Source organism: Nannobrachium achirus, assembly GCF_963921795.1.
Source record: "Nannobrachium achirus genome assembly, chromosome: 5".
NCBI lineage: Eukaryota > Metazoa > Chordata > Actinopteri > Myctophiformes > Myctophidae > Nannobrachium > Nannobrachium achirus.
In genome coordinates this window covers 19,686,371-19,712,908 of record NC_137814.1, presented here as the reverse complement: position 1 = coordinate 19,712,908, position 26,538 = coordinate 19,686,371, and the positions used below count along the sequence as shown (strand labels likewise).

General features: G+C 42.7%; 1 protein-coding gene across 1 annotated transcript; it reads right to left on the bottom strand.

Annotated features, from left to right (window-relative positions):
• LOC308285755 (serine/threonine-protein kinase tousled-like 1-B) lies at positions 1-26,538 on the bottom strand. Its single transcript, XM_080726612.1, has 22 exons — positions 26,096-26,538; positions 24,313-24,428; positions 22,792-22,860; positions 21,095-21,133; positions 20,900-20,975; positions 20,772-20,815; positions 19,309-19,398; positions 18,679-18,765; positions 18,265-18,357; positions 17,994-18,104; positions 17,168-17,304; positions 14,501-14,698; positions 13,411-13,477; positions 13,143-13,240; positions 12,415-12,496; positions 11,234-11,325; positions 7,336-7,425; positions 6,548-6,717; positions 5,721-5,856; positions 4,963-5,074; positions 4,734-4,841; positions 1-2,470 (listed from the first exon to the last, which is right to left on the bottom strand). Exons 1-22 carry the CDS (start codon positions 26,223-26,225, stop codon positions 2,315-2,317), a joined length of 2,301 nt encoding a protein of 766 aa, XP_080582738.1. The 5' UTR covers positions 26,226-26,538; the 3' UTR covers positions 1-2,314.

Here is a 26,538-nt window from a genome sequence, read left to right as displayed (position 1 = left end):
AAAAGCTACGTTTATAGCAGCAAAAATAACAGCTTTCAGGAGAACACAAATAAAGCAAGCGACAGAGGTGTCGGGAAGCAAGGGGATAAAATTCATTATTGTTTAACTGCGAGCCAATGTTTGCTTCTGCACATGAAATGTACACTAGGAAGATTCCCAAATTCCATACAAATAATGGTACTGTAACAATACAACAGTTTTGTGTGTGATACAGTAACAGTTGATCTGATCCTTCACATAATGTTCATAGTTACTAAGACGGTCAGTGAGAGAGAGAAAAAAAATAAAGATTTTACTCAATGGCATGGTAAATATCAGCTCTGCCACAAAAGGCCATGCTCGCAAAACTGACAGAATCGGACACCTGGTGTCTGAACAACAAAAGAGGATTTAAGACAAGGTTCTCAGATCTACCTTCCAGAATAGATCCCTGGAGTTGATCAGACAACTGAACTCAACATAATGCTGATCAACCATAACTTATAACTCCTATAGTACTCTGTGCCTCATCAGCGAGAACAGATGAGTGTGATCTTGATTCTGAAGTGCAATTCAGTCCCAGAAGCCTCATTCTGGGTTAGTTTCTTTATTAAGTAATGTCAGAACTTAACTGCCCATCCTCTAGCCCAGTGTTTCTCAAATGGGGGTACGTGTACCCCTAGGGGTACACGGAGATACTGCAGGGGGTACTAAAATCCCCCCCCCCCAAAAAAATAATAATAAATAAATAATAGAAGTAGGCCTATAAATCACTGTTATGTTTAATGATGACACTTGGAGAAACGTGTTGTGAGCCTGATAGTTGCTAACCCAAATTATGGTACCAGGCAACTGCATGTGTTTGAATGATGTTTGAATGTAAGTTATTGACATGAAAACTGGACTGAAATGTCATGGCCACAGTGTTGAAAATAAATCTGTTCAGGAGGCACTGTTTGAAACTCTCACTCCCTTTCTTATTTGTTATGGTTTTGTGGTTTTAATAGCAGTTGTATAAGGAAAATGTTGTCGGGTAAAGGGGGTACTTAGATTCAAAAATCTGGGAAAGGGGGTACTCAAGCCAAAAAAGATTGAGAAACACTGCTCTAGCCCCATGGCTCGTGTTGTACAGTCTATTTAATTACATGACACTGTCATTTTCTGGCAAGTTACAAGTGTTATGAGGACTTCAAGGAATACTCCACTGTCGTTTGTGGATTTTTAGTTAATTTGACATTAACTGTATATCGATGCACAAACCATTTTTGATTACATGCGAGACCAGCTGAGAAAATGCTAATGTTCCGTCCCATTCTGAACATAGCGCTTTGCTTTTTGATCCCACAATACCCAGAATGCACTGCTGAAGCTTGGTTCCCGGAGCAGTTTTCGAGGCCGCTAGTGACAGAGGGGTTAAAGGTGGTCGTTTGTGATGTCCGCAAGCATGTTGCCATGCAGACAATCTGCGAGACAGAGTGTTGAGGGACGTAGCACCATGTACTGATCATTACTTCTACTGAGACAGACAAGGATGAAAAACAGTGAAGTATTCCTTTAAAATTGATAGTCCATATAATATGGCATACAGACATTTGGTTGTACATGATGCATTCCTAGCTCAACATTCTCAAGATACCCACCCCACACACACACGCACGCGCGCGCACACACACACACAGCAACTCTAATGAACCCTCCAGATCGAGGCAATTCTCATTTCGGTAGGGTTGTCTTCTCCAAGTGTACCGGGCTGCAGTGAGGTGGGTCTGGTGGTTCTGTGCGGGGATGGGGGGCATTAATGACCGCTGAAATGTCTGTCAGGGAGAACCCAATAATCAAAGTCAATAAACACCTCTGCAAACCTCCTGAACACCTTAATCCCTCTCTGCCGATGACGAGCTTGATGAAGCAATGGCAAAAACTGTGAATTCCGCTGCATCCCTTTCAAATGGTCCCTCTTTCCCCTCACCATTTTCCCCCATATCTTTCTGTTTTCTTCCTGACAATTCTATCTTGCTATACCCCCTTCCTCAGCCCTTTGCAAACTGTCACATTCAAGGGCACACACTGCAACAGCAGGGTGAGAGCCCACCCTACCCATCTTGCTTCCAAACAATGCCTACCTCTCATCAACCCCTCCTTCGGTTCCTTCTGCTCCTTCTGCTCTCGCCTCTTAATTCTTGTCTGTTTGGGGAGCAGCAGCAGCAGCTCAGGTAAAATGGTTCACCCCCCTCTTCCCCCCCCATCTTGTTGCCTCTACATTGGAACAATCCTGCCGTGGGATTGGCCAGAGGGGTCTGTCTGTCAGTCAGTCACACAGAAGGAGAGGAGCCAGTCAGTAGCAGGAGGACAGAGAGGAGGTGGCAGGAGACTGCAGGGAGCCGGAGGAGTTGGAGCGTCTCATGTGAGGGAGGAGGTAGGCGTCTGAGCCCAGCTGGTGAACGTCAAACCTGTCCTCCTTACGGTACGCCAGACAGCGGCGGATGAACGCCTGGGGGGAGAGCGCATGCGCACGCACACGCACACGCACACACACACACACACATTATGAATGATGAACAGCAGGCTGTGTGTGTGTACAGCATGTGTGTATGGATTGATGGGTCCCACCCTAATTTACAGTACGGAATAGGGCATTCATCAAATATTCATCAAATATTCGAATATCAAAGTCACTATTCGAATGAGTTGCCAATGCCCCTTGTGGATGAATTTGTTAATGCTCTATACCAGGGGTTCTCAACCCTTTTTAGGCAGTGACCTCCAAAATAAACATATTTCAACTGGGGACCCCCACCCTGACAAGCACTTGGAATTGTAGGTATTACATTTAATGTGACTCGGTTCCGCAGATAAATATTGTGAAAATAGCAGATCTACATGCTCACAACGCCTCGCGTTTGTAGATCGGCTATTTTCACAATGTTCGCCTCTTGCATATTAACTCACCCACTGCATATGTCGAGTTTGACGAGCTATAGTTATGGGTCCACTCTGCTTATGACGAATATGACGAGTTATCAATTAGCTTTAATAACTATAAAACAAAAAAGTATGATCGCCGATTCGCCGTCCATAGCGCTCTATGGACCCGCCCTATTCACAAAAAACGGATCTGGATGTTCCAGAACGGAAATGGGGGGGCGGGACAACGACGCCTGTATCCTGTCTGCCGAAATGTCATCCGGTTCAATGTTGTGCAACACCAGCGTGGCGCTCCGTCGGTTTCGCTTTGAGCGATGGAAGGCTGTAGTGCTTTGTTGCTTACCCTGCCTGGATCGTATTGTGAATGCAATCGGTGAACCATCGCACAATGGATTCGCGCGCGCGCCCACGTTAAAGGTAGGCAAAATCCTGGCGGTGTGGACCATTAGAAGGGTCTTAAAAATAGCGGTGGGTGAGTTAATATTTGACAGTTTGGCCAGTCCTGTCGAATATTCGACTATTCGAATACTTTGAGGTCGAATAATTCGAATACTAAAAATCACTATTCGTGAATGCCCTAGTACAGAATAAGACAGAATAAAGCAATAATAATAAATAATGTTTGTTATTAGATATAATATGGTTTCATTAGACAGAAACAAACACAGTTATACTTAATTACCACTACATCATGTTCTAATAATTTAACACCGATCTTCTCAGGGTGCGCAACGTATTTCATACTGTAGGCTATGTCCAGTTTGCGACAGAGACAAACATCAATTGCTAGATATCTAGAAACGCTCTGGAAGAAGTCCTCGAGCCAGTCGAGGCCAGATCTTCTCGCAGTGCTTTTCACACGAAACGAGCAAAACCTCGGCAAGCAGCCCGATCTTGCGGCCGATCGCCATTTCTGGCGGCGAGCGCCAAAAATGGTCGCCAACAGCACAATCAGCTCAAAAGGTCGGGCACTGTGTTCGAGCCCTTATTCGATTTCTAATTAGAACATATAGGGATAATTAAGGTATAACTGTGTTTGTTTCTGTCTAATGAAAACATATTATTTCTAATTACAAACACATTATTTCTTATTATGGCTTTATTTTGTCTTTTTCTGTACTGTAAATTAGGGTGGCTGGGACCGATTGATGTATATATTATACAAGTTTCATGGTATGAAATATTTAATTAACATCCTGATCAGAAGGTATTTAATGGGTACTAAATCAAACATTTAAAATAGCAGAACTACTCCCTGATTGTTTTGCACTGCTCATTGATCGGTGAGTGACACTTTGCTTCTATCGGCTTTGCCGATCTACAAGCAAGATCAGCTATTTTCACAATATGTATCTGTGGGACTGAATGTAACCTCAGCTTCAACTCCTACAAGCTGAATTGGATACTAAAGGACCTCAGCCTGCAATCTCCTAATGTTTATACTTAATATACAATGTCAATGTTTTGTAAGAAGAATCATTAAATATATAAATGCTGCTACAGTAACAACAAATAGAAGAATTTATGGATGTGACGCTGTGATCGGGCATATCGGTTTTCGGCAGATACTGATACTAGTTGATCGGTGTTCTGGAATTCGGTATCAGAACCCCAAAACCATAGTTGGAGCATCTCTATTTGTTAATCAATATAGGACAACCTTTTGCATTATTTCAAATTTCTAATGTTATTTCTAATAATTTTTGCATGTTTGAAACCAATGCACCAATTCACAGAATGCTACCAGAACACGTGTGTGTGTGTGTGTGTGTGTGTGTGTGTGTGTGTGTGTGTGTGTGTGTGTGTGTGTGTGTGTGTGTGTGTGTTACCTTGGCTTCCGTGCTGGCCTGTGGTTTAGCAGGAAACTGCACCTCGGTGGCTTTGAGAATGGTGTTCTCCTGTAGGATGTCCTGCTGGGACTGGTTGTGACCAAACGGCTACAAGGAGACGGAGACAACAGCTGGTGTGAGTTCAGCGGAACCTTCCTTCACAGTGTGGAAGCATGAGTGTCTTCAGTGTGCACATGCATCCTAAAGATGGGTTTCAACCGGTTCGTACCTTGCGTCCATAGAGGCACTGGAAGAAGATGACCCCTACAGACCAGACGTCCACCTTGTTGGAGATTTTAGGAGGTTCCTTCCCAACCACAAAACACTCTGGAGGGAGGTACCTACAACACACACAAAACATTTTCACTGACAATGTTGTTAAACCAGGGGTTCCCAAACCTTTCCATGCCAAGGACCCCCAAACGGCCTCTTGGCTCACCGCTTGATTTGCCATTTTCACTATTTAAACAATGTTCTTACGTTTTGACAATAATGACATGCTCAAAGTAAGTACTCCAGGTTAAAGCCGCAGTATATAACTTCTCTTCTACCCGGGATTTGAACCCCGTTTCCTGTGCAAGAGCTGACATTTTTACCATTGAGCCAATAGAGCCTGCCTGCTTGCTCAGGGGATAAATTCAATCTTGAAAAATTCAGATCCTGTGTCTAGGTGAGACATGACCCTTGGCACGATCTAAATGTCTTAAAAGAAGAGCAGGGAGACCAAATACAACATCCCAATTGTATAAGTTATATTTCATTAACATACTCTACCATACAGATTGTATAAAATAAAAATGAAAATGTAGTCATAAGAAAAAAGTTACATGGGAGTCTTGCTAATGATTCGGTTCTTATGAATGAATCACTCATGAACGACACATCACTAACGTCCAACATGGATGAATATACTGGATTTATTCCCAAACTGGAGGAATTGCGGTATGTACCAGATGAGTCTGCTGACACATTAGATTGACATCTCACCAGTAGGTTCCGGCACCCTGCGATGTGAGGTCCATCCCATCCACGCCGTAGTTATCATCATCCATGATCTTGGACAGGCCAAAGTCTGTAATTTTAATCTCGCCACACGCGGTACCGTCCACCAGCAAGATGTTTCCTACACAGAAAGCATAACGCAGAAGAAGGATTTCACTTATTATTATTACATATTATGTTTCTGCTACCATATTTGATATTTGTGTTTAATTCTCTCTCTCTCCCCCTCTCTCTAGGTCGTCCTCAGACGAGCCCTCCATCGTCGCGTCCAGTCATCCCGGCCATAATTCAATATACATGTATATTGCCCAGCCCTGCTCAGTGCTGGGTGTGTGACAAAATGTGAATGTGTGTTATGCATGCAGGGATGGAGAATGAAACCCAGTTTTACCACGGACCCAGTTCCTATGTTCAGTAAGGGTTGGGCTTATTATCGGGTCCATTGAATTAGGTTAAGTAGTGTTATCAACACTACTCGATCTTAACATTGCACATCAGAAGGTTTACTCCGTAGTACGAAGATGTTGCCAACTTGAACCTGGATTCATAATTTTCCCAAAAGCCTCTGCTTCAGTGTGATTTCTAGTTGCCTGTACTTGTTTTTTTCAACCTGAATGATACAATCTCTTCAGCAATAAATCTAATAACTAACACTCAGTTTGTGTCCTAAACAAATCAATCCCAAGGTTTAAATAAGGGTTGAATGAATGAAAACAATCCAATTCCTATAATCCTTGATGTGTAAATTAATGTTTAAACTGTCAACATTAGGTTCCCACTGTACAAATATGTTTGTGTGTAGCGTAACATACCAGGTTTGAGGTCATAGTGGATAATAGGGGGTTTGATCTCATTGAGGTAGCGCAGGGCGTTGACAATCTGCATGACGATGGATCGTGCCTCTTTCTCCGACATCAGCTTGTTCTGCTTCAAGTAGAAGTCCAGGTCGTTGCCCTCGCAGAACTCCAACACCGTACAGAACCTGGCATGGCCAGGAGTGAGAGACAAACAATCCTTTCATCTAGTGCATCAATCTATAAAATCAATTAAACTCCATCAATGTTTCTCTTTAATGGGTTGGCCAAAATATCTGAAATTGATTTTAAATGTTCCCAAATCGAATCAGCTTATTCGCATATTTTCAACATCATATCTAGTGTTATTGTTCATGTTGTGTTAGCACAGCCTTGTGGACATTGCCACAATACTTTCACTGCTTGTAGTGACAAATAAATCCTCGATTTTTGAAAGGTTATTGAATATTGAAATGCCTTAGAATTAACTTTGAAAGATAAACAAGGTAAATGAGGTGCGTGAATACCAGCATGTGGACTAGTAGTTTCAATTACAGGAAAAATAAATGTGTGGCTGTTTAGTCAATTTATGACTATGTGGCTCGAACACAGCCAGTGTGGTGACTTCTATTCCAACTGGGCCTCTCAGTGTTAAAAATGTACTTATGGCACTCTGGATAACAGATGCCAGCACATGGCATGGTGACCCAGTTAGTCGTGGCTTGTGTGCACAACAACTTTGAGGCTCCATCGTGGTAGGGGGAAGGGGCTCTGAGGTCAGCAGCGGAAGGTTAGAGGTGACTCACGTGTCAGTGTCCAGGGAGAAGTAGTCATACAGTTTGACTATTCTGGGATGGTCCATCTGCTTGTGTATCCGGTACTCCCTGCATGCATGCCTGCCATGGCAACACACAGGAAACCCTGGTTATTACTCGCAAAGTGGGGGTGGGTTGGTGAAGAAGACACACACACAGTAACATTCAAAAGTGGGCACACCAACTCGTTTTTCTTTAATCCATTTAGGCCTAGAATTATTGAATGCTTTAACCAGTGAAAAATAGCAGATATACAAGCTCACAGCGCGGCTGCTCGTTTTTCTGCTATACCACCAAAATGTGGAAAGCCTTACCGAAGGCCATAAAGGAGTGTGGATCACTAGCATCCTTTAAAATTGCCCTGAAAAACCACTTACAGGCAGCAGCCGTTCGCAACTGGTAAAAAAAAACTAACCTAGCCCAACCCTCCCCTCCCCTTCTTTGTATATACTTACTGTTTGTTTAGACTTACTGTTTTCTTTTTTTGTTCTATCATTTTTTTTTCTTTACATATCTACTGCATGTGTTCTATTCATCTGTCATTCAATGTTATATGAGATACTTAAATGGTTTCCTGTGGAAATAAGTAATTAGTCTTTTCATGGATCTCCTTTTAGTAGACCTTGTACCAGTGAACTGTACCGTCATGAAACTGTACCTTTTCCTATGCAAACTTCTAATAAAGTCTTCATTCAATCAATCAATAGATCTGCTATTTTTGAAAAAGTTGTGAAAATGTGTGCAAATCTTTGACTATATGTATTTTCAAAGTGAACGTTTGTAACTCAAATTTTGCTTCTGGGGGGTCCCTGGAACTAAATATTTTGAGATGGGGGTCCGTGGCCAAATAAATATCATTTTGGGGGTCCTACACATGAAAAGGTTTGAGAACCACTGACATAGTAGTCTCTCAAGAACAGACTAACTGAGCTCCAGTTAAGTGAAAAGGACCTTTTCTTTGACGATGGCTGGCCAGATTGCTGATAGAGAAACATAGGTTTTTCAAAAATTCTTAGAAGGATTCAAAAGACACTTATAGAATCGGGTCAAAATTCGAATTTTCACGGCAGCAGGTGCAGCCGTGTTGCCATCTATAACCAGACACAGACGTCGCTTCACATCAAGTTTCAGAGGAGAGGACATCACTCTCACTTACATAAATCACTTTGTTTGTGTCTCTCATAAAGCCTCAGTGGGAGAGACACACACAACTTGGTAATTACTTGTGAATCCAGCATTTATCAATGAGAAAGTGTAGATGATCTTTTTAAGTTGGAAAACTTATGTTAAACTAGAAGCAGTGCTCTTCCGAGCACAGGTCTCCACCAGGCCAGGGGTCCTGGTGGTGCTACTGTATAATAGGCCAGTGTAAAAAGGGTGGCATATGTTCTTCACCTTAGACCTGTCATGGCAATCGGACGCTGCATGCATGATTTGAAGCATTGTGTTCAAAAAATTTGTTTTGCTAAAGTCTACCTGCTGGTGGCGCTATAACAGGCCAATGTGAAAAGGGTAGCATTTGTTCCTTCACATAGTGGGAATATGTGTGGCAAATGTCACGGTAATTGCAAGCTGCGTTGATGATTTGAGGCATTTTGTTCAAAAACTGAGCAATCGTGCAAACTTTGGAAGCTAATATTAGCCAATCAGGATGGAATATGAAATATCAGACGGATCAGACTTGATCATATGACTATAGAGATACTGTGTACTGATTTGTGTTATTTTTGGAGAAAATCTGAAGGCGTAATATCCTAAAATGTGTTTTACACAAGTTGGCCCAAAGGTGGCGCTATAAAAGGCTGATGTGAAAAAATGCTGAGAAAGAGTTTTTCCTTGGCCTCTAGGGAGTGCGCTTACAAAGTTTGAAACTGATCGGTGGAGTTATAGGTAAAACCACAAATCGGCCTGTTATAGCGCCACCATGAGGCTGATTTCAAAAATTTGAAGTGGCATCACATGACTGTCGAGATACTGCCTAGCGATTTGTAGGATTTTTGGACAAAATCTGTAAGAGTAGTGCACAGAAATGTGTTTTGCAAACATCGGCCACTAGGTGGCGCTATAAAAGGCCCATTTGAAATAATTAGGGCAGAGGTTCTAGATTGGCATCCAGGGAATGTGTGTGCTCACTTTGGCAGCGACCGGGCCAACGGCGACTGAGATTAGGTGCACACAAACTGTGAGGACGCACGGACGGACGGAGGGGAAAACATACTCTCCCCCGGGCCCCATGCCTTCGGCTGGTGGAGACAATGAATTATTTGCTCATGTCAGACTTTTTTTTTTTTTAATTCTTTAAAATGTGTCTGCATAGTGGCTTTAGAGTAGGCACCGCACCACCCGCGAACTCTGATGTGAGCTTTGTACATTCTCTCAAGCACCTTCATGAGGTATTAGTAACCTGGAAAGCTTTTCAGTTAACACATATGCCTTGTTAAAAGTTAATTTGTGGAATTTCTTTCCTCCTTAGAGACTTTGTGAGCCCATCAGTTGTGTTGTTTAAATGTTCCCTATGAATGAAATGTATAAATGTAATTTATTTTATCTTACATGACCAAAATAAACTACTACTACTTCTTGTGACAAGTAAGGGTTGGTATTTGAAATGACAGTCCATTGTTACTTTTAGACACGCGTGCGTGCGTGCGTGCGTCTGTGTGAGGGAGCATGTTGCTTTATTACTGCAGTAATACTTTTAACACTGCAGGGTCGGCATAGCTCAGGGGTAGAGAAACCGTTATTAGAGCACAAAGGGTTCCCAGTTCGAATCCGGGCTCCCCCTGAGTTAATGTCGAAGGGTCCTTGGGCAAGACTCTGAACCCCTAATTGCTCCCGGTGAGTAGGTTGGTGACTTGCATGGTTTCCTCCGCCACCGGTGTATGAATGTGTGCGTGAATGGGTGAATGTAATGCACAATCTATGTAAAGCGCTTTGGATAAAAGCGCTATTTAAATGCACCATTTACCATTTACCATTTAGTAACAAAAAATAGGGATGATCTCTGCATTTGTGGTTCCCACTATGAAGCACAGAGGAGGTGGTGTGTGGGGGTGCTTCGCTGGTGACAGGCTGTGATTTATTTAGAACTCAAGGCACACTTATCTAGCATGGCTACCGCAGCATTCCGGCTGGAATACGACATCCCATCTGGTTTGCGCTTAGTGGGAATATGATTTGTTTATCAAAAGGCCAATGACCCAGAACACACCTTCAGACAGTGGAAGGGCTTATTTGACCGAGTCGGAGAGTGATGGGAGTGCTCCGTTAGATGACCTGGCTGTTACAATCACCCGACTTAAACCTACTGGAGATTGTTTGGGATGACTGCAGAGTGACTGCAAAGTGAAGGAAAAGCATATAGCAGCCAACAAGTACTCAGCAAATGTGGTAACTCCCTTCAGGACTGTTGGAAAGGTATTCCATGGGACAACCTCACAAAGATTGTTGAGAGAACGTGCAAAGCTGTGATTTAAAAACAGATGCAATAACATCATTTATGAGAAAGTCAAATTGTAAATGGTGGAAATTCTAATATGTTATAATTATCTGTTGCCCCGTCTTTAATTTAACTGTGTATGTGTCACACATATTGACCAAAACAGTTTCAATCTGCAAGAGGCTGCAATTTCTTTTCAGAGGAACAGATGTTTCAAGCAGCCTCTCGACACTGTGCAGGATACCAGGCCTATAAATGTAACTGCACACTGGAGGAAAACCCATCGTTTTCAAACTGACCACATGCTAAGTAGAAAAACATAATTTCCAAAACAGGACATTTTCACATTACGCAAAGAAAGAAGGAAAGAAAGGATGAAAGAAAAAGAAAGAAAGAAAGTTCATGTTTATCATGTGTGCATTCATTTTTCCATTACTACATAGGACCTACTTGTGGTAGTTCTCCTTCTTCTCTTCTCTCCAGTTCTTGTTGAGCTGGTGGATTTTGACAGCCGCATAGCGCTGCTCAAACAGGTCAAAAGCCTGGGTGTGGCAAGAAACACACACAGCTCTCAGTCTCAAAGTCTACATCTACAGTGACAACACACACTGGCCACAATCAGCTTTTTACCAGACAGTAATTATTACCTCATCATAACATAATAAAAGGTTAAAACAGATTCAGATGATGGCTAGTTTACGGTCACAGTGGCCGAACACAAACGAGGAAAGAGAGGGAACACTAAATGCATTTGTACATGGCTACAGAGAATGCTGGTTTTTGATTGTCTAGCAGGCATTCTTTAGTATCCGATATTGGGCCACCGCAAACATTTAATCGGTTAAGCAAGCGGCATGAAACCATAACAACAATGATTACAAATTTTTTTTTAAATAAAAATCTAGCAGTGGTTTGTTGGACTACAACAGCTGTTTGTTGGACTAGAGTGGTTACCCGACTTTTTGGTCTTTGGTCATGGTATTGTATCAGTGTGATAAACTGATAATGTACACAAAGGTGTCCAATATTGAAAGATAAACAGACTTGCCAGAGGGAATTCCATGACGAATAGCAGTTTTCACCTTCAACTCTAACGTGCATTATGGTTTACTACACTCTCTCCACTAAAGCCTTACCTTGTAGTCTTCACTCCAATAAAGCCTTACCTTGTAGATTTCACTCCACTAAAGCCTTGCATTCACACTAGCAGCAACAAAGCCAACGCCAAGCCAAAGCCAAGATGACTTGCAGCCTGCAAGTCATCCTCAAGGAAAGCCATCGACACTAAGCTACAAACTGTCGCCCGACACTTGCTGCTGCATGACCTGTATGACGCACAACAAAAAAGGTTTTCCTGGCTTCAACTTTTCTCAGCTCTCCTATGACGCAGTGTAGCGTCAATCAATCATGTTTTTGTGTCAATTTCCACTCCCTTTTTCTTTCTCCACAATTCCTGCTCTGCTCCGTAAAAGGACGAAAAACTAATTATTTCTGTTAACCCGTTCACTGTGCTATTTAAACCTACTCTTTTCATTTATGCAGTGTGGCTTGACAACACAACGACAACTTGGCAGCAATGTAGCTGGTCACATTTGTAGCTTTTGTCATCACTAGTGGGAAAGCAGCATTACCTTGTAGACTTCACTGAAGCCGCCTCTGCCCAGCAGGTGCAGCAGCAGGTACCTCTCGTTCAGCGTAGGATGATCTTTGAACCTGGAAGCAAGAATACACAGAGATGACAAGCATATTCTCAAACCCTTTATGAAAGGTGCCAGGGGATATTCAATGCCAATGTCTTCTTGGCTGGATGCCAAATCAAAGCTGAAGCCAAGGAGATGTACTATTATCGAAAAAGGAAATCACCATTCCAGTTAGAAATTTGTTCTATCACAAATGTCAAAACTAAGTCTTATATTAAAGAATATGAAAGCTGTAGGCTGTGATCAGATCCGTTAAAGGATCACTCATTTTACAGTTCTACAGAACCAATTATCTGCGAATGCTGGTGGCTCACATTTACCGGTACTTCAACCTGTTTAAACACAGGCTAATGTAGTAGATAATCGGACCACTGCTAAAGAAATCCTCCATCAGCGTTTACAGTGATTGAGTCTGTTCTCTACTATTCTTGAGTAGGCAAGATGATCAGAAATCTCTGCCTACCAATATGTCTGGGGAGATCTCCTAATTGTTTCCACCCAGTTTGAGCACACTCATTGAATTCAGATGTCACCAGAGGTATCAGTAGGCCGAGATCTCTGATCATCTGGCCAAGTAAAACCAGATCTCTACTGTGCTGATCATGAGCCGATAAATGATAGCTCACGTGTCCATGGCTCAACATGTGGAAGGTACTCACGATGAGCTGTCCTCATTGTTGATCCTTTTCAGCTCTCTGATGTGGAGGTTCCTCACCCGCTCCAAGCGCTCCAGCTCAGCTTGGATTTCAGCCTCCTCCTGCACAAAACACGTGAATGGACCTGTCAAATGAGTCTATTACGGATGGGGTCAGCCTGCATTTCAAACATTTCGTTATCTGTCCGAACACAACATTGCATTCCTGCAGAAATGGGATTATTAAATTCTGTCATAGTGATGATTACAGTGGGATTTGTTGTCTGACTGACCTTCTTAAGATGTCCCAGACGTAGCTTGAAGATCTCCTCCTGTTCGTGGTACTCAGCCAGGGTGAGGCTGCCAAAATAACAAGCAGAAATGCCCCTTAATCAAAGTGTCATAAAGTGAAAATCCAAATGTATTGTAGGATCAAGAAAATCCTACCGATGAAACAGACAACTTTTGGTTACAACACATATCACTCAACCATCTGCCTCCGTGGTCACAAATGAATTGGAAAACATGTTCATGATGAAAGTGGATAAGAAAAAATACTATCCACAACTTTCCAACATCCCATCGTGCATTGCGCAGAATGTGCAGGCAGCTTCCGGCACCGCAGCCGAGTGAGATCTACAAGCTCACAACGGTTGCATCTGCGACGCGACGTGAGCTTGTATGTCTGCTGTTAACCAGAAGTGTCCCGCAAATAATGCTACAGTAAATTCTCGCGGAAACAGGTGGATATAGGAATACGAGTCAGTATTCCAATTACTGTGTGTGTCTTTGTGTGTAAACCTAACCAATGTGACACCAATCCTCCTCTGCCTCAGGCCAACCTAATCGCACTTCTTGTAATATCACAGAATCACACGTGTTATTTCCCAGCAAATCCACCACTTGGCCGTGTTCAGGTATATCTTTGTGCACCTCTGAGTCTGGACACAGTGCTGTGGCAAATTCAAGTGCATTCCTTGGTGGAATATGTATTTTCACTATATAATCAGAATGTCTGGATGTGAAAGGCGGCTTGGCAGCATATTTAGTTGACTCTGCTCTCCGGAGACTGTAACACAATAACACTCTCATAACTGATCTGTAGGTTGCTTTCTGTGGCTTAAGGTGGCAGGTAACATCGAATCAAACCAATAACGGTTAAGTTGATTGTGTTATTTCTGCGCATTAGAAATGTGTTTGAATTCATTTAAAACCCTCCAAACGTCTTGTTGTGTTCCAATTTGTGTCAAAATAAAATGGCACAAAAATATCACCAGCCAGCATCCTGACTGGGATGGAAACTACCGAATTCCTATTGCCGGGTGGAGCACGGTCACATTTCTTTAAAAGAAAAATGGTCCGTTTGTCTTGGTGTACACTCACAGCTGGGGCAGCGAGGGCTTGAGGAAGGGGTCGGGGTCATTGCCATTGACCACCTTGGTCTTGCGCTGTTTGGGCTCGGGGGCAGAGACCACCGAGAGAGAGGGTGAGGAGGACAACGTGTTGGGAGGCTTCCTCTTGGCCAGCAGCTTCCTCTGACGCTCGATCTCCTCCTTCTGCTGGTTGATGCCCTCCTGCTGCCTGCACATGAAGGAGATGGATGGGGGATTTACACCACGGCTTTTACAACTTCATCAATTCCAGGACCCCCCCTCGTTTGATATGCATTACGCCAGTGGTTCTCAAACTTTTCAGGCCGCGACCCCCAAAATAATCATATTTGAACTGGGGACCCTGCACTGGGGACCCTGCACAAGCACTTTTGTAGGAGCATTACATTTAGTTTGGCTCGATCTATTGTGAAAATAGCCGATCTACATGCTCACAACGCCTAGCAACGCGAGGCGTTGTGAGCATGTAGATCTGCATGTAGGTCTTTAAAGTCCTTAAATTGTCATTTTAGAAATGTGCCGATACCCTGTATACACTTATACTGTATGTTGGTTTGTTTACTGTTGAGTGAGAAAACAATGTTAAAATTTAGCTAAACATTTGGGGACCCCTCAAAATAAGAGGGTTGAGAACCACTGATTTACACCAGGGCTTTTCAAACTTCATCAATTGATATGCATTAGGCCACTGTTTCCCAAACTGTGGATCGGGACCCATTAGCAGGTGACAGACCAATCTTTATGGGTCACGACTCCAGTAAAAAAATCAATTAACATATATACAGTATATTTCAATCTAAGAAATTCCATAAATAAAAAAACGAACAATAATTGTAGTAGTGAAAATAAGACGATCTACAAGCTCGCAATGCGGCACGAAGCGACACATCGTTGTCTGCTTGTATATCTGCCATCTTCACTAGTTTGGGTCCCGGGCAAACGCCTAATCTCTTTTTTGGGTCTCGACCTGAAAAGTTTGGGAATGACTGGATTTAGCCAGTCGAAAGCAATGTAGTAACCAGCTCAAACAAAAACACACTATGATTGTGCATTGAGAAATTTTCTACATCAAGGGATGACAGCAACTCCCAAGGATACGCTGCGCAAACTGACGTAAAGATTGAGTGCTTTTTCTTCATTGACAGAAAGCATTAAATCATTACATCAGTTGTTGCAGGTATTCTAGGGTATTGCCGTCATCCCACGATAAGAGATTTCTTCTACATCTCAATTTCTCTTTTGACAAGCACCCCTGTAGTAGTGGCAGGGGTTGTCGTCACTGTACATTTGCACAAATGTGAAATTGTCCACAGTAATTACCCATCCTAATTATTAGGAGCAGTGAGTGCCATTAATACAGTGCTCGGAGTTAAGTCAAGTACAATTCGACACACAGGGACCTTCTGATTCCAAGACGGCCTCTATATATTCAGCTATGGCTGGCCGATAGATAGCTGTGGTCCATAGCGTTAGTGGAGTTCTCCCAAACGCCATGTTCCTCTACCTCCCAAATCCTTGGGAAATCCGAAAATAACAAAAAACGTTTCGCCCCTCACCAAACGAAAGGTACAGTATCAGTGGACAGTTGAAAGCTTACTCTACTTAGTGGACGTGGTCTGAGCCCCCGACCACACGATTAAAATACATTTCTAGGGAAAAATGAAAAATATTCTACCAGACGGCGACTCCATTTCTTCTAGTTTTTCACTATTTTGTCGTCGCCATCAAGGTACCAACACTACTGCAGTACAGGTCAGAGGACCGAATTGCATTAGTCTCATTGGGTGTTATTCAACTCTGCGACGTTGGAAGCGCTGTTTCGTAAAAACTTGGTCTTCAACCAGGAAGAGTGTCTCCATCCGGTGGAATATTTTTCATTTTGCCCTAGAAATGTATTTTAATCGTGGGGGTGGGGGGCTCAGACCGCGTCCACTAAGTAGAGTAAGCTTTCAACTGTCCAACGATACCTTTGGTTTGGTGAGGGGTAAAACAGTTTTTGTTATTTTCGGACCAGACGACGGGTCTTTCCGAATTTGCCAAGGATTTGGGAGGTAGAGGAACATAGCGTTAGGGAGAACTCCACTAACACTATGGACCAGAGCTAGCTGATAGCTGAATGGGTATGGGTATTTCTGATGTCAGAACACTCCTTCCGTAGACTTTAAATTAAACTATGTTGCAAATTCTCCCAATCTCAAGAAGTGTGTATGACAGGGGTGGGCAACATTGTTGAATGAGCATGTGATCTACCTTGCCTTTTCCAAGAGTGGAGTAATGTACCATTGCCAGCTAAACTTACAGTGAACATATCCATCGCTAATCAGAATACCACCAACACAAGAATACATCAATCATTTAATATCAATCAGCTGTCTGCATGTGGGGTTTTAAACCACTTTCAACCTGGTGCTCCTATTTTGGGCATTATACTGTACTGTAGGTGAAAATTCATAAAAATGGCAGATAGTGGCAAATAGTAGGTCTAAAAGCTCACTATCTGTCAAATCTCATGAATTGTGATCGTGTACGGTTAGATCTCATATTTGTGCAATTTTTCTGATATGTCAGTCAAATCAAAAAATAACGGATGCCCACTTCTGCTGTACGAATTTGTGGAAAAAAGTGTGGAAAAAACAAATGAGTGTTTGCAAACACTGACTTGACCAGGTTCTGGAATGCGTATCCGTCGGTCCACTGCTCTGTGTAGGAGGCTCCATGTCGCACCGTGGTGAAGTGACCCAGACGCAGACGGTCTTGCATGCTCTTCTCACGACATGACTGCTTCTCCTGGGTACTCTGCGCACACACACACACACACACACACACACACACACACACACACAGATGAAGTATAACGCCAACCACCCAAAGCTTCTAAAACGCATAGTTGGGTCCATTGATATATGACTGTGTACACATATCGTTGATATTGGGCAGAAACCTTTTATCTCCATAACGCAACCTTTTTGTGTTGTTTTTTGTTGTTGTTGTAAATGACAACTTTCCAACGTCCCATCGTGCATTGCGCAAGCTCACAACGGTTGCATCTGCGACGCGTCGTGAGCTCGTATGTCTGCTGTTCTCTGGAAGTGTCCCACAAATAATTTCACAGGAAATTCTCAAGGAAACAGGTGGATAGCCTTCTGTAATCCGTATGAAAAGTTTGCTTACGCTGATTCGTCGGACCGATGTCCGTTTATTGAACTGATCAGTGATGGCGCTGCGTCAAGTCAAACAGAAGTTCTTTTTTGAGCTCGACTTCCCTCAAGTCGAAGGAAACTTACGGTCTGCGAGATTCTAAATAAGATGAGTAAAATGCAGTTTTTTGAAGGATGCTTCATTTTCCCTGTTGCTACACTAAACTATGAAATAGCAAATGGGAACCCATCACATCGTATCGCCATCAAGATATTTGCCGTGATTGTCGAGAGAGACAAGGTTTCCAGCCGGCAGCAACGATATGCAACCCTAAACAGATACCGTACCTTCTCTATGAGCAGTTTTTTGCTCATAGTGATGCACTTGTTGAGTCTCTCCTTGTACTTCTCCAGCATTTTCTGCTGCTCGTCGATCTGTCTCCTCAGGTCGCAGTTGGCCTTTTCCAGAGAGAAGCAGAGGTCACCGTTAATGGGGTGACTGGACATTTACTGTATGAATCGCAAACTACTTCTACCACTATAATTACTTTTGTATTACTACAGAACTGCAGATTAACGCTCCGCATTCGCCCCCTGAAACACAGATGCACACACTGACCCTGAGCAGATCATCGATGCGTCCCTCCTTCTTCTCCAGGTCCAGACTCTTGTTGGTCTCCAGGGCGGCCAGTTTCAGAGCCGTGAGCTCCGTCTGAGACACACAGATGTGGATCAGTCAATATATGTGCATCTCCCTTTCTGAACAAAAACATATTTCACCCACTTCTTTTACATTACACCTGTAAACCAGTGATCTTACAATAAAGTATAATATTACAAGTACAGACGATTCTTTATGATAGTACTAGTACAGGAGTAATATACAATACTTGCAATGTACCATGATACACAAGAAATCCCATATATTGTATATTATGAAAGGGAATGTAAAAACCTATTTCCAGGCCCCCTTTTCACAAGTAATTGTTTTTTGCTTATTGTTATTTAGAAAGCAGGGGTTTAATGAGTGTACCTGGACACACTTGCTGGAGGAGGCTTTAGGATTCATCAAGTGTTCACCAAAACACAGACTGGTGGGAGAGGAGCTGTTCTGCCGGATCTGCAACCACATGACATCATTAGAACACAAACACACACAAGCTATTAGTGAAACCAGCCTGTTAAAACCCATTTAGACCTGGAACGCATTATTACGCATAATTGCTTTAACCGTTATTTCATGCTTTAGCTATTGAAAAATAGCAGATATACAAGCTCACAGCGCGGCCCTGCGAGCTTGTATATCTGCTATTTAAAAAAAAAATATATCTACAAGCTCACAACGTGGCACTCGGTGCAACGCTTTGAGCTTGTATATCTGTTATTTCTTTTTAAATAGTTAAAGCATACAATAATGGTTAAAGTTGTTCCAGGCCAAAATGGTAGGGCTGCGAATCTTTGGGTATCCCACGATTGGATTCAGAATCGATTCTTGGGGTTACGATTTTTTCAGATTCTTTCAAATCCAAACGATTCGAATTCAGAAACAATTATTTTCCGATTTAAAAACGATTCTCTATTCTTACCATGTTAGAAACACGATTCGAATTCGAATCGATTTTTTCCTGCACCTCTACTAAATGGGTTAAGCATTACTACTTACGATCGAGCCCGGGGCGGAGTGAGAGTTCTGCGGCGAGCGGAGGGCAGATGGAAGACCCCTGACGGGACTGGAGCCATTGCCACCCTGGAACTACACGGAGGGAAAGGCGGCATTGTAAGGGACATGGTGGACATACATCCCTTACTGGACATAGACAGATTGTCTGTTAATTCAACTCGGAGAGTATACTGTACATAATGGTGGAACCTGATGGACACTTCTTTGTTTCCATACATGTACACTCTTGGAGTTAAATTAAAACCGAGGATTGTACCGTATACATCACATAGGAAAAAGCCACTGATGAAAAGCGCACCCCTGGGAAAGAAATGGTTAATAGGTTTAGTAAAATGACGAAAAATGCTTCATTTCACAGTCAGTAACAGAAAGGCATTTTGACATTTGCAAAGTACGGGAAACTCAGCATCGACATTATGTTGCAATGTTATTGCCAGAACAGCAGAAAAGAAGAATATATAAAAATATTACAATATGAGGTGGGGCCATATTGCCCACCCCTATAGCATCCGCTTCAAGATGTGTGAAAAATGTGGAATGAATGTATTTAAAACAAAATGGGTCAGAGCCATAAATCAAAACCAATGCAACATGAAATAACTATTTTTTTCATGTGATGAAATGCATGCTCATGTCTTCTACATATTTCTTTTGCTTATTTTTAAGTTGTTTTGCGGGGCATTTGAAACCTTTATTTGACAGACAATGGAGGGACAGGAAATGCAGAGTGAAAGTATGGGAACGGCATACAGCGAAATTTGGTCTGGCCGTCTGGGAATCAAGTCGGAGACTTGCTCATGAGGGCATTTTGAGTGGTGAGGTACGTGCCCTGACCACTTGGCAGGATCGCCCCATTTGCCTACTTTAGGCACTGATATAGGACCACCTTTTACATCAAACTAGTACTAACAGAGCAAACTAATGGCCAGAAATACAGTTTAGGTATTTGGTAGATGCTCTCATCCGACACGACAAGTACAAGATCGAGCGGAAGAATCCTAGTCAACAGACGACAGGGTAAATGGTCACGTACAGTAAATAGAGTGCAAGTTCTAGAAAGTAACATCACAGCTAGCATTTGTCTAAACGACATGCTATCTAAGTAAACTCAAAACTACGGGGGGCGCCCACTGGCCTAGCGGTCCAGGCACATACCACATAGGCTGTGATGCCTGACAGTGTGTTGCGGGTTCGAGTCCCGTTCCCGACGACTTTTGCTGCGTGTCGCTCCCCCCCTCTTTCTCCCCATTTCCTGTCAGTCTACTAACTGTCCTATCAATAAAGGCATAAAAGCCCAAAAACAAATCTTAGAAAAAAAGAAGGAAAAAAATATGTATACGGAATATCTAGCTAAATGACAGACATAACATAAGACAATGAATAGATAGACAAAAAGGCAGCTAAATGGTTACTACAAGGTTCATAATCACATAGGTGATACTCACGTCAAAGTAGTCGCTGATTTTTGGCCCGCGTGTAGAGCTCTTGCCTGTGATGTGAAAATTAATAAATCAATACAAATTCAGGGTGGCTCCCAAATGTTCTTCTAGCTGTAGGGGTGTGTCAATCATACCTTGGCTGCTCTCCGATTGGGTGTCGGCCTTCCTCTTTCTTCCTCTGGACGTTTCTGAGTGCTTCTTCTCTGGGGTCTGCTGAGAGACCGGGAGGGGAAAAAATGGGAGGAGAAAAATCAACACGGTAAATGAAAAATCCCTCATCCTCTACTTAAATATGACGGAGAGAGACATTGGGAGGGAAGAGTACATACCGTGTAGGCAGGGGAACTCCCTCTCTTCATATCAGAGTTCTGCAGAGCAAACAGATAGAGAAATTTACTTTATACAGCTTTATAACATGCTTTACCGTTTTACATATACTGTATATTAACTATTAATTTACAGAAAGTCTGTCCGCCGTCCGCCATCTGTCCGCATGCTGAAATCACTGATACTAAACAGTGTCGGCGCCATGGTAACAGCCGCATTCTGAAACAATGCCCGACATCACGGACTGATATCACGGAACACCATATATGGGCATAAACGGGTGAAACAGTCTGCATGCTGACATCACTGATATTAAACAGTGTCGCCACCATGGTGTCAGCCGCATGCTGAAACAATGCCAAAATTAAGTCTGTCTGACATGACGGTCTGGGTTCTCCAACATTACTTCTGAGACTCCACAGGGACATTCAATCCCTCATATACGGTGCACACCCCCGGGCACAGGACTAGTTTATTTATATTAGGACTTGCGATTTTTGCCGGATGTACGCCCTAGAATAGAGAATACACCAACCAGGAGTGGTACTCTTACTTTTATAGCATTTACAGTACAATGCTAAAGACATTCTAAGTTCTAAGAGAACGATTGAGAGGTAGTTGGAATGGACAAGAAAGAAAACCCCATTTGGGAATGAGGAGCAAGACGTACAAAGCGGGGCGGTATAATTTATCCTCTGCACTGCTGCCATGTGAGTGAGTGGTACACAAAAAACAGCAGGAAACAAACGTTTTAATCTACAATAGTGGCTGGAGTTAATATCCTGCCTGGAGTACAAAACACATTTACTAATATAGCGCATGAGGGAGGCAGTGTCTCTTCTTGACAGCTCAAATTCAACTAAAGGCTGGGGATAATTGGATAATTGGAATCCCATGCAAAACCCGATCAACTCCTTGTGGTTCAATGGATCTATTCGGCAACAGATTTTTATTGTTACATCTCATACGAGTACACAAGAGTGAAGTTATTTCGTTTTGGTTCCACAACGTTGTAGCAGCAATAACAATAGGTTATGTCTGTGCATAACTATAGACATGGGTTTCCTGAGGTGGCAAACCCCCTTCCTGTTCCATTTTACTATAGCTTTTATTTCATTGGCTGGGCAGATTTGGACTAGAATCACATATGAAGGTGTTAATGTGTGTTTCCGGGTCAAAACTGCTGTGAAGGCAGTCAAAGTTATGGGAAACTCAATCTGAAGAGGAAACGAATATGCAACCTTCTGGAAACCCTGGACTACAGTTACGTGTGGAACCTATAACAAAGATATAAGAAAACAGAAAAGGTCTGCACATTAAATCATAGCACACTTTGAAATGCTTGAAGCTGCTGTGTAAAGCGTCCCTCTCTAAATATTGTACACATTATGTACTATGTGTGCGCACGGCACTGTATGTGTATAATCATCTATTCATGTGGATACACTGTCCACACTATTTCTATCTACATTTATGTGTGTACCATGTGCCGTCTTATTATATAAAGTGTCAAGTACCTGTGTGTGTCATGTGTTGAAAGATTATAGTAGTTGTGTGAGGGGTGCGTTTTATTTTTAAATTATAAAAATAAAGGTTTGGTGTCTGTGCATCACAAACATGGTGTGTGTGTGTGTGTGTGTGTGTGTGTGTGTGTGTGTGTGTGTGTGTGTGTGTGTGTGTAAGTATGTGCATGTTTTACCTCCGACTCCTTGTCGCTTGAGGAGCCCAAGCTGCCATAGCTGTGGTTGGAGCACTCATTGGCTAGACCCTATGCAGAGTGAGAATATAAGAGAACAGGACAACAAAATGACCCGACTGCATGTGTTGAATCCATCAAATATATACTGTACTGTAGGTGTGTCTGTGGTAACTGGTCATGTGTGTGCACATGCATGTGTGTGTAAGTGTGCGCACAAAAGGCTACTTTTATTCTAGTCTACCCACTGTTCGAAATTCTGCCCACATTCACACAATGTTTGCGAGGCATCCGTTTCACAGGGGTCATTAATAAAGTTTAAACAAATAAAAAAGAAGGCAGCAGACCTTAGGCCTAGCCTCGGACACGGATTAGTCACCGAACTAAACTGCATGCAAATCTTCAGAATTTTGAAACATTACATGGTGTAATTACTGTATTATTATAAGCTGTACTGCAGTCCAATGAACCCCAATAACAGAAAGCGCATGATAACCATGCCGACAACTCCTGGATGTGATTAAAAGGGAAACGTTATTGATTTGAACCTGAATCCCATGTTTCTGAAGTGAGGAGATCAGTAATATAATGTGGTAGAAAAGCAGCCAAGTTTCCAAAACACTAAGTCACATTTCGAGGACAATCATTACTATGAAGAGATCTACAGAGATCATTCTGATAAAAACCTGTAATTCTATGGTGCCCACGTATGCGTTTTAATTTTAATGTAGATCTATACAGTATTATTTATCAGTGTATCATTGTCATGTGGAGTGTCACATTAATAAACAATCTTAACTATCCAATTAGCTCAAAATGTCACAGCACTTGGCTGCTGTTTGTGTCCCAGCCTACAGTGAGTGTGTGTGCTTACTTGTATTACTATAGTTGTGATTCTACTATACCACTAGTAGAATTCGAGATATATACAACACATGTTGACCATTTTTCTAGTCCTCACCAGATAAAATGTTGTTTCATGGTTCAAAAAGATTTTAGTTAGTTAGGCAATTAAAGGTTAGGTTTATGGGTTATTGTTGTAGTTATGCCTATGTTATATTTAGTGGAGCATCGGTGTTGGTGCGAGCTTGTATATCATCTATTTTTGGTGTACAAAACCTACAAGAAGTATAACTCAGGCTTCTGGGTTAGGCTAGTAAAAATGTAATTTCCAATTTATACTAAGGGCCAATGGATACACTTTTAGAGCAGAGTTAAAATTGGTTCGGCTCTCTCCAAACTACAATATAAGGTCAGAGGTTCGGGGGGACGGGTGCCGTCATTAAGTCGGCTGTTCGGTGCTGCCGAGATGTTGTTACACCCCTAACCGAATCGATTTAAACTCTGCTCTAAGAGTGGAGCATTCCCATCCCATTGTAGAGCATCAGTGTTGGTGCGAGCTTGTATATCATCTATTTTTGGTGTCTAAAACCTACAAGCTAAGAACCATCACTAAAAATGTAATTTATAAAATGTTGATGTCCTCAAAACTACAGTAATACCAATGGCGTGTTTGTGCGTTACCTTAGTGCTGGCACTCCCAGTGCTACCTCCAGTGTTTCCACTGACAGCCCCCATGAACCTGGCCTCCAACAGCTCCTGTCTCCTGGGGTCCAGGCTGTGCAGCTCTTCCATGGGGCCTAGCAACAGATCAACACATCAATCGTGAATGGAATCATCAACCAGCCTCTCTGCTTAAACGTCCAGCTGTTAAAATGGGCTCACATAAGTGTGTTTACACCACACTGCGCTAGACTATTATGACCTTTTATAAGCGATTTTGAGGGCCTGGCAAGGTCAATAGCAGAGTAGGGTGGGATAAAAACAGAGCTTTTAGAATGACGAAGGTTCTGTCCTCAAGTCTTTCCAACCAATACCCAGGCCGTTATCTTTCTGCCTGGCACTCGAAATCAGGGGAAATTGATTTGGACCATGTGATAGATAGACGTGTGTCCAAACTTGGGATGTGCTCGGTCATCCATCAATGTTCCCATCACTGTGTGGAAAAAGTAGATGTGACTCTGCAAGCCTTTCACAGTTTGCGAAATACAATTTATGACTCAGAATTGTGCCCAATTTATTACAAAGATTTGATGAGTCAAACGTGCGGTTAGGATAACTTTAGATCATGCCATAGTGTTCGCTGTGATAAATTAACACTAACAGCACATTTTTATGCATAAAATGACTTGGGCAAATACATACACCCACTATATGGGTGTGGATACTATATTGACAGTTAAAGACATGGTTCACCCTAACTGTATGACAGCCAGTTTCCAGAATGGAAAAGATACAGCTCCTGTGCTTTCTTGTGACCATTGGTACACGTTGTTCCAGGGTGTCATCTTGATATGGCATCTGACACATGAACAATAGCCCCCAAAAGGTCTAAAAAGACATTATGCAAAAGCCTTGTGTGCCTTGAACCAATGAGAGTGCGCTAGCCAGCCCATATGAGGTTATCCGAGGATAGCAAGGATAGACAGAATGGAGAGTAAAAAGGACAATGTATGTACCGGGCCTTCTGTTCTGCCTTCACCCAGACAATTCAGAACAAAATCAAGAAATCGTGTTAAGAATTCTCTCAATATACGCACTGCAACTTTAACTTCAAAACGTTACCCATCATTTGTCAGCCCCTCATTTGTCAGTCTCTTTGTGGGCAGTTACTAGTTACTACTACCGATATTAGATAAGCATTTCACGCTAGCATAACCAGATCTTTCTGACTGTACATGTTAATTCACAACAGACATGTTCTCTTCAGCCACATCCAAGTTAAGGAATGTTATTTACAACCCAATTAAAATGGGGGTAAAGAAGGATCTAAGATGTCCACAACCTAAACACCCTGGCCTGTGGCCTCGGTTCTGCAATGCATGCATGCATGCATGGTGCATTCATTGTATCCATTGGATGTTGTTGATATAGTCGATACAATGTTACCCAATGTTTCCTCCCTGCTTGTTTGCCGACATCAACAGCTGTAAACAGACAACGACACAGATTCGAGCTCTTCTCATATTTTGTGTGCAAACGTGACACAGCTTTTGCTGCTATAACCAGACTGAAGCCATCAAACAACTGAACTGACAGCTGACGTTTGGCTTCTAATTCACGGCATCATGGAACTTGACATCCATCTTTATTACTTCAAGCAACCGACTCGAGACATCCCGCTTCTCTTCCGCAAAAGGACGAAAAAATAAATGTCTCCGGTGCTTTTTTTTCACCCATGTACCCCCCCGCCTCCCCCTCTCCTCTCCTCTCCTTCCTGCAAGGTAGACATTATGCATTATTATACCTTCCTTGGTCTTTGCGGTCGCCGTTATGGTGTGTTGTTGAAGAACCGTCGGGGACGAGGAGAGCTGCGACCAAGATGGCGTCGCCTCCAAACTTCCACCACCACTTCCACTGTTACTTTGGACACTCATGAAGGAGAGGCCGCTTCTTCACCGCCGAGGAGGAGGAGGAGGTGGGGAACGACGGGCACACGACGACGAACACTGTGCCTGGGCCGTCCGCGAACAACAACAGCCCGAATTCCTCCCCAAACTCGCGTCCATCATCTTTCTTCTGACACCTGCTGGTACGTGTGTATATATTGAATTTATAAAATGTATATACACATACGTACGCGCGCGACACCGTCCGTTTTATGCTCTTTTCTTTAGTGCATTATTTTTTCATTTAGGGCGACCCCGCTGCTCCGTCGTTCATGTGCGAGATCCGCTCAGATGAATACAA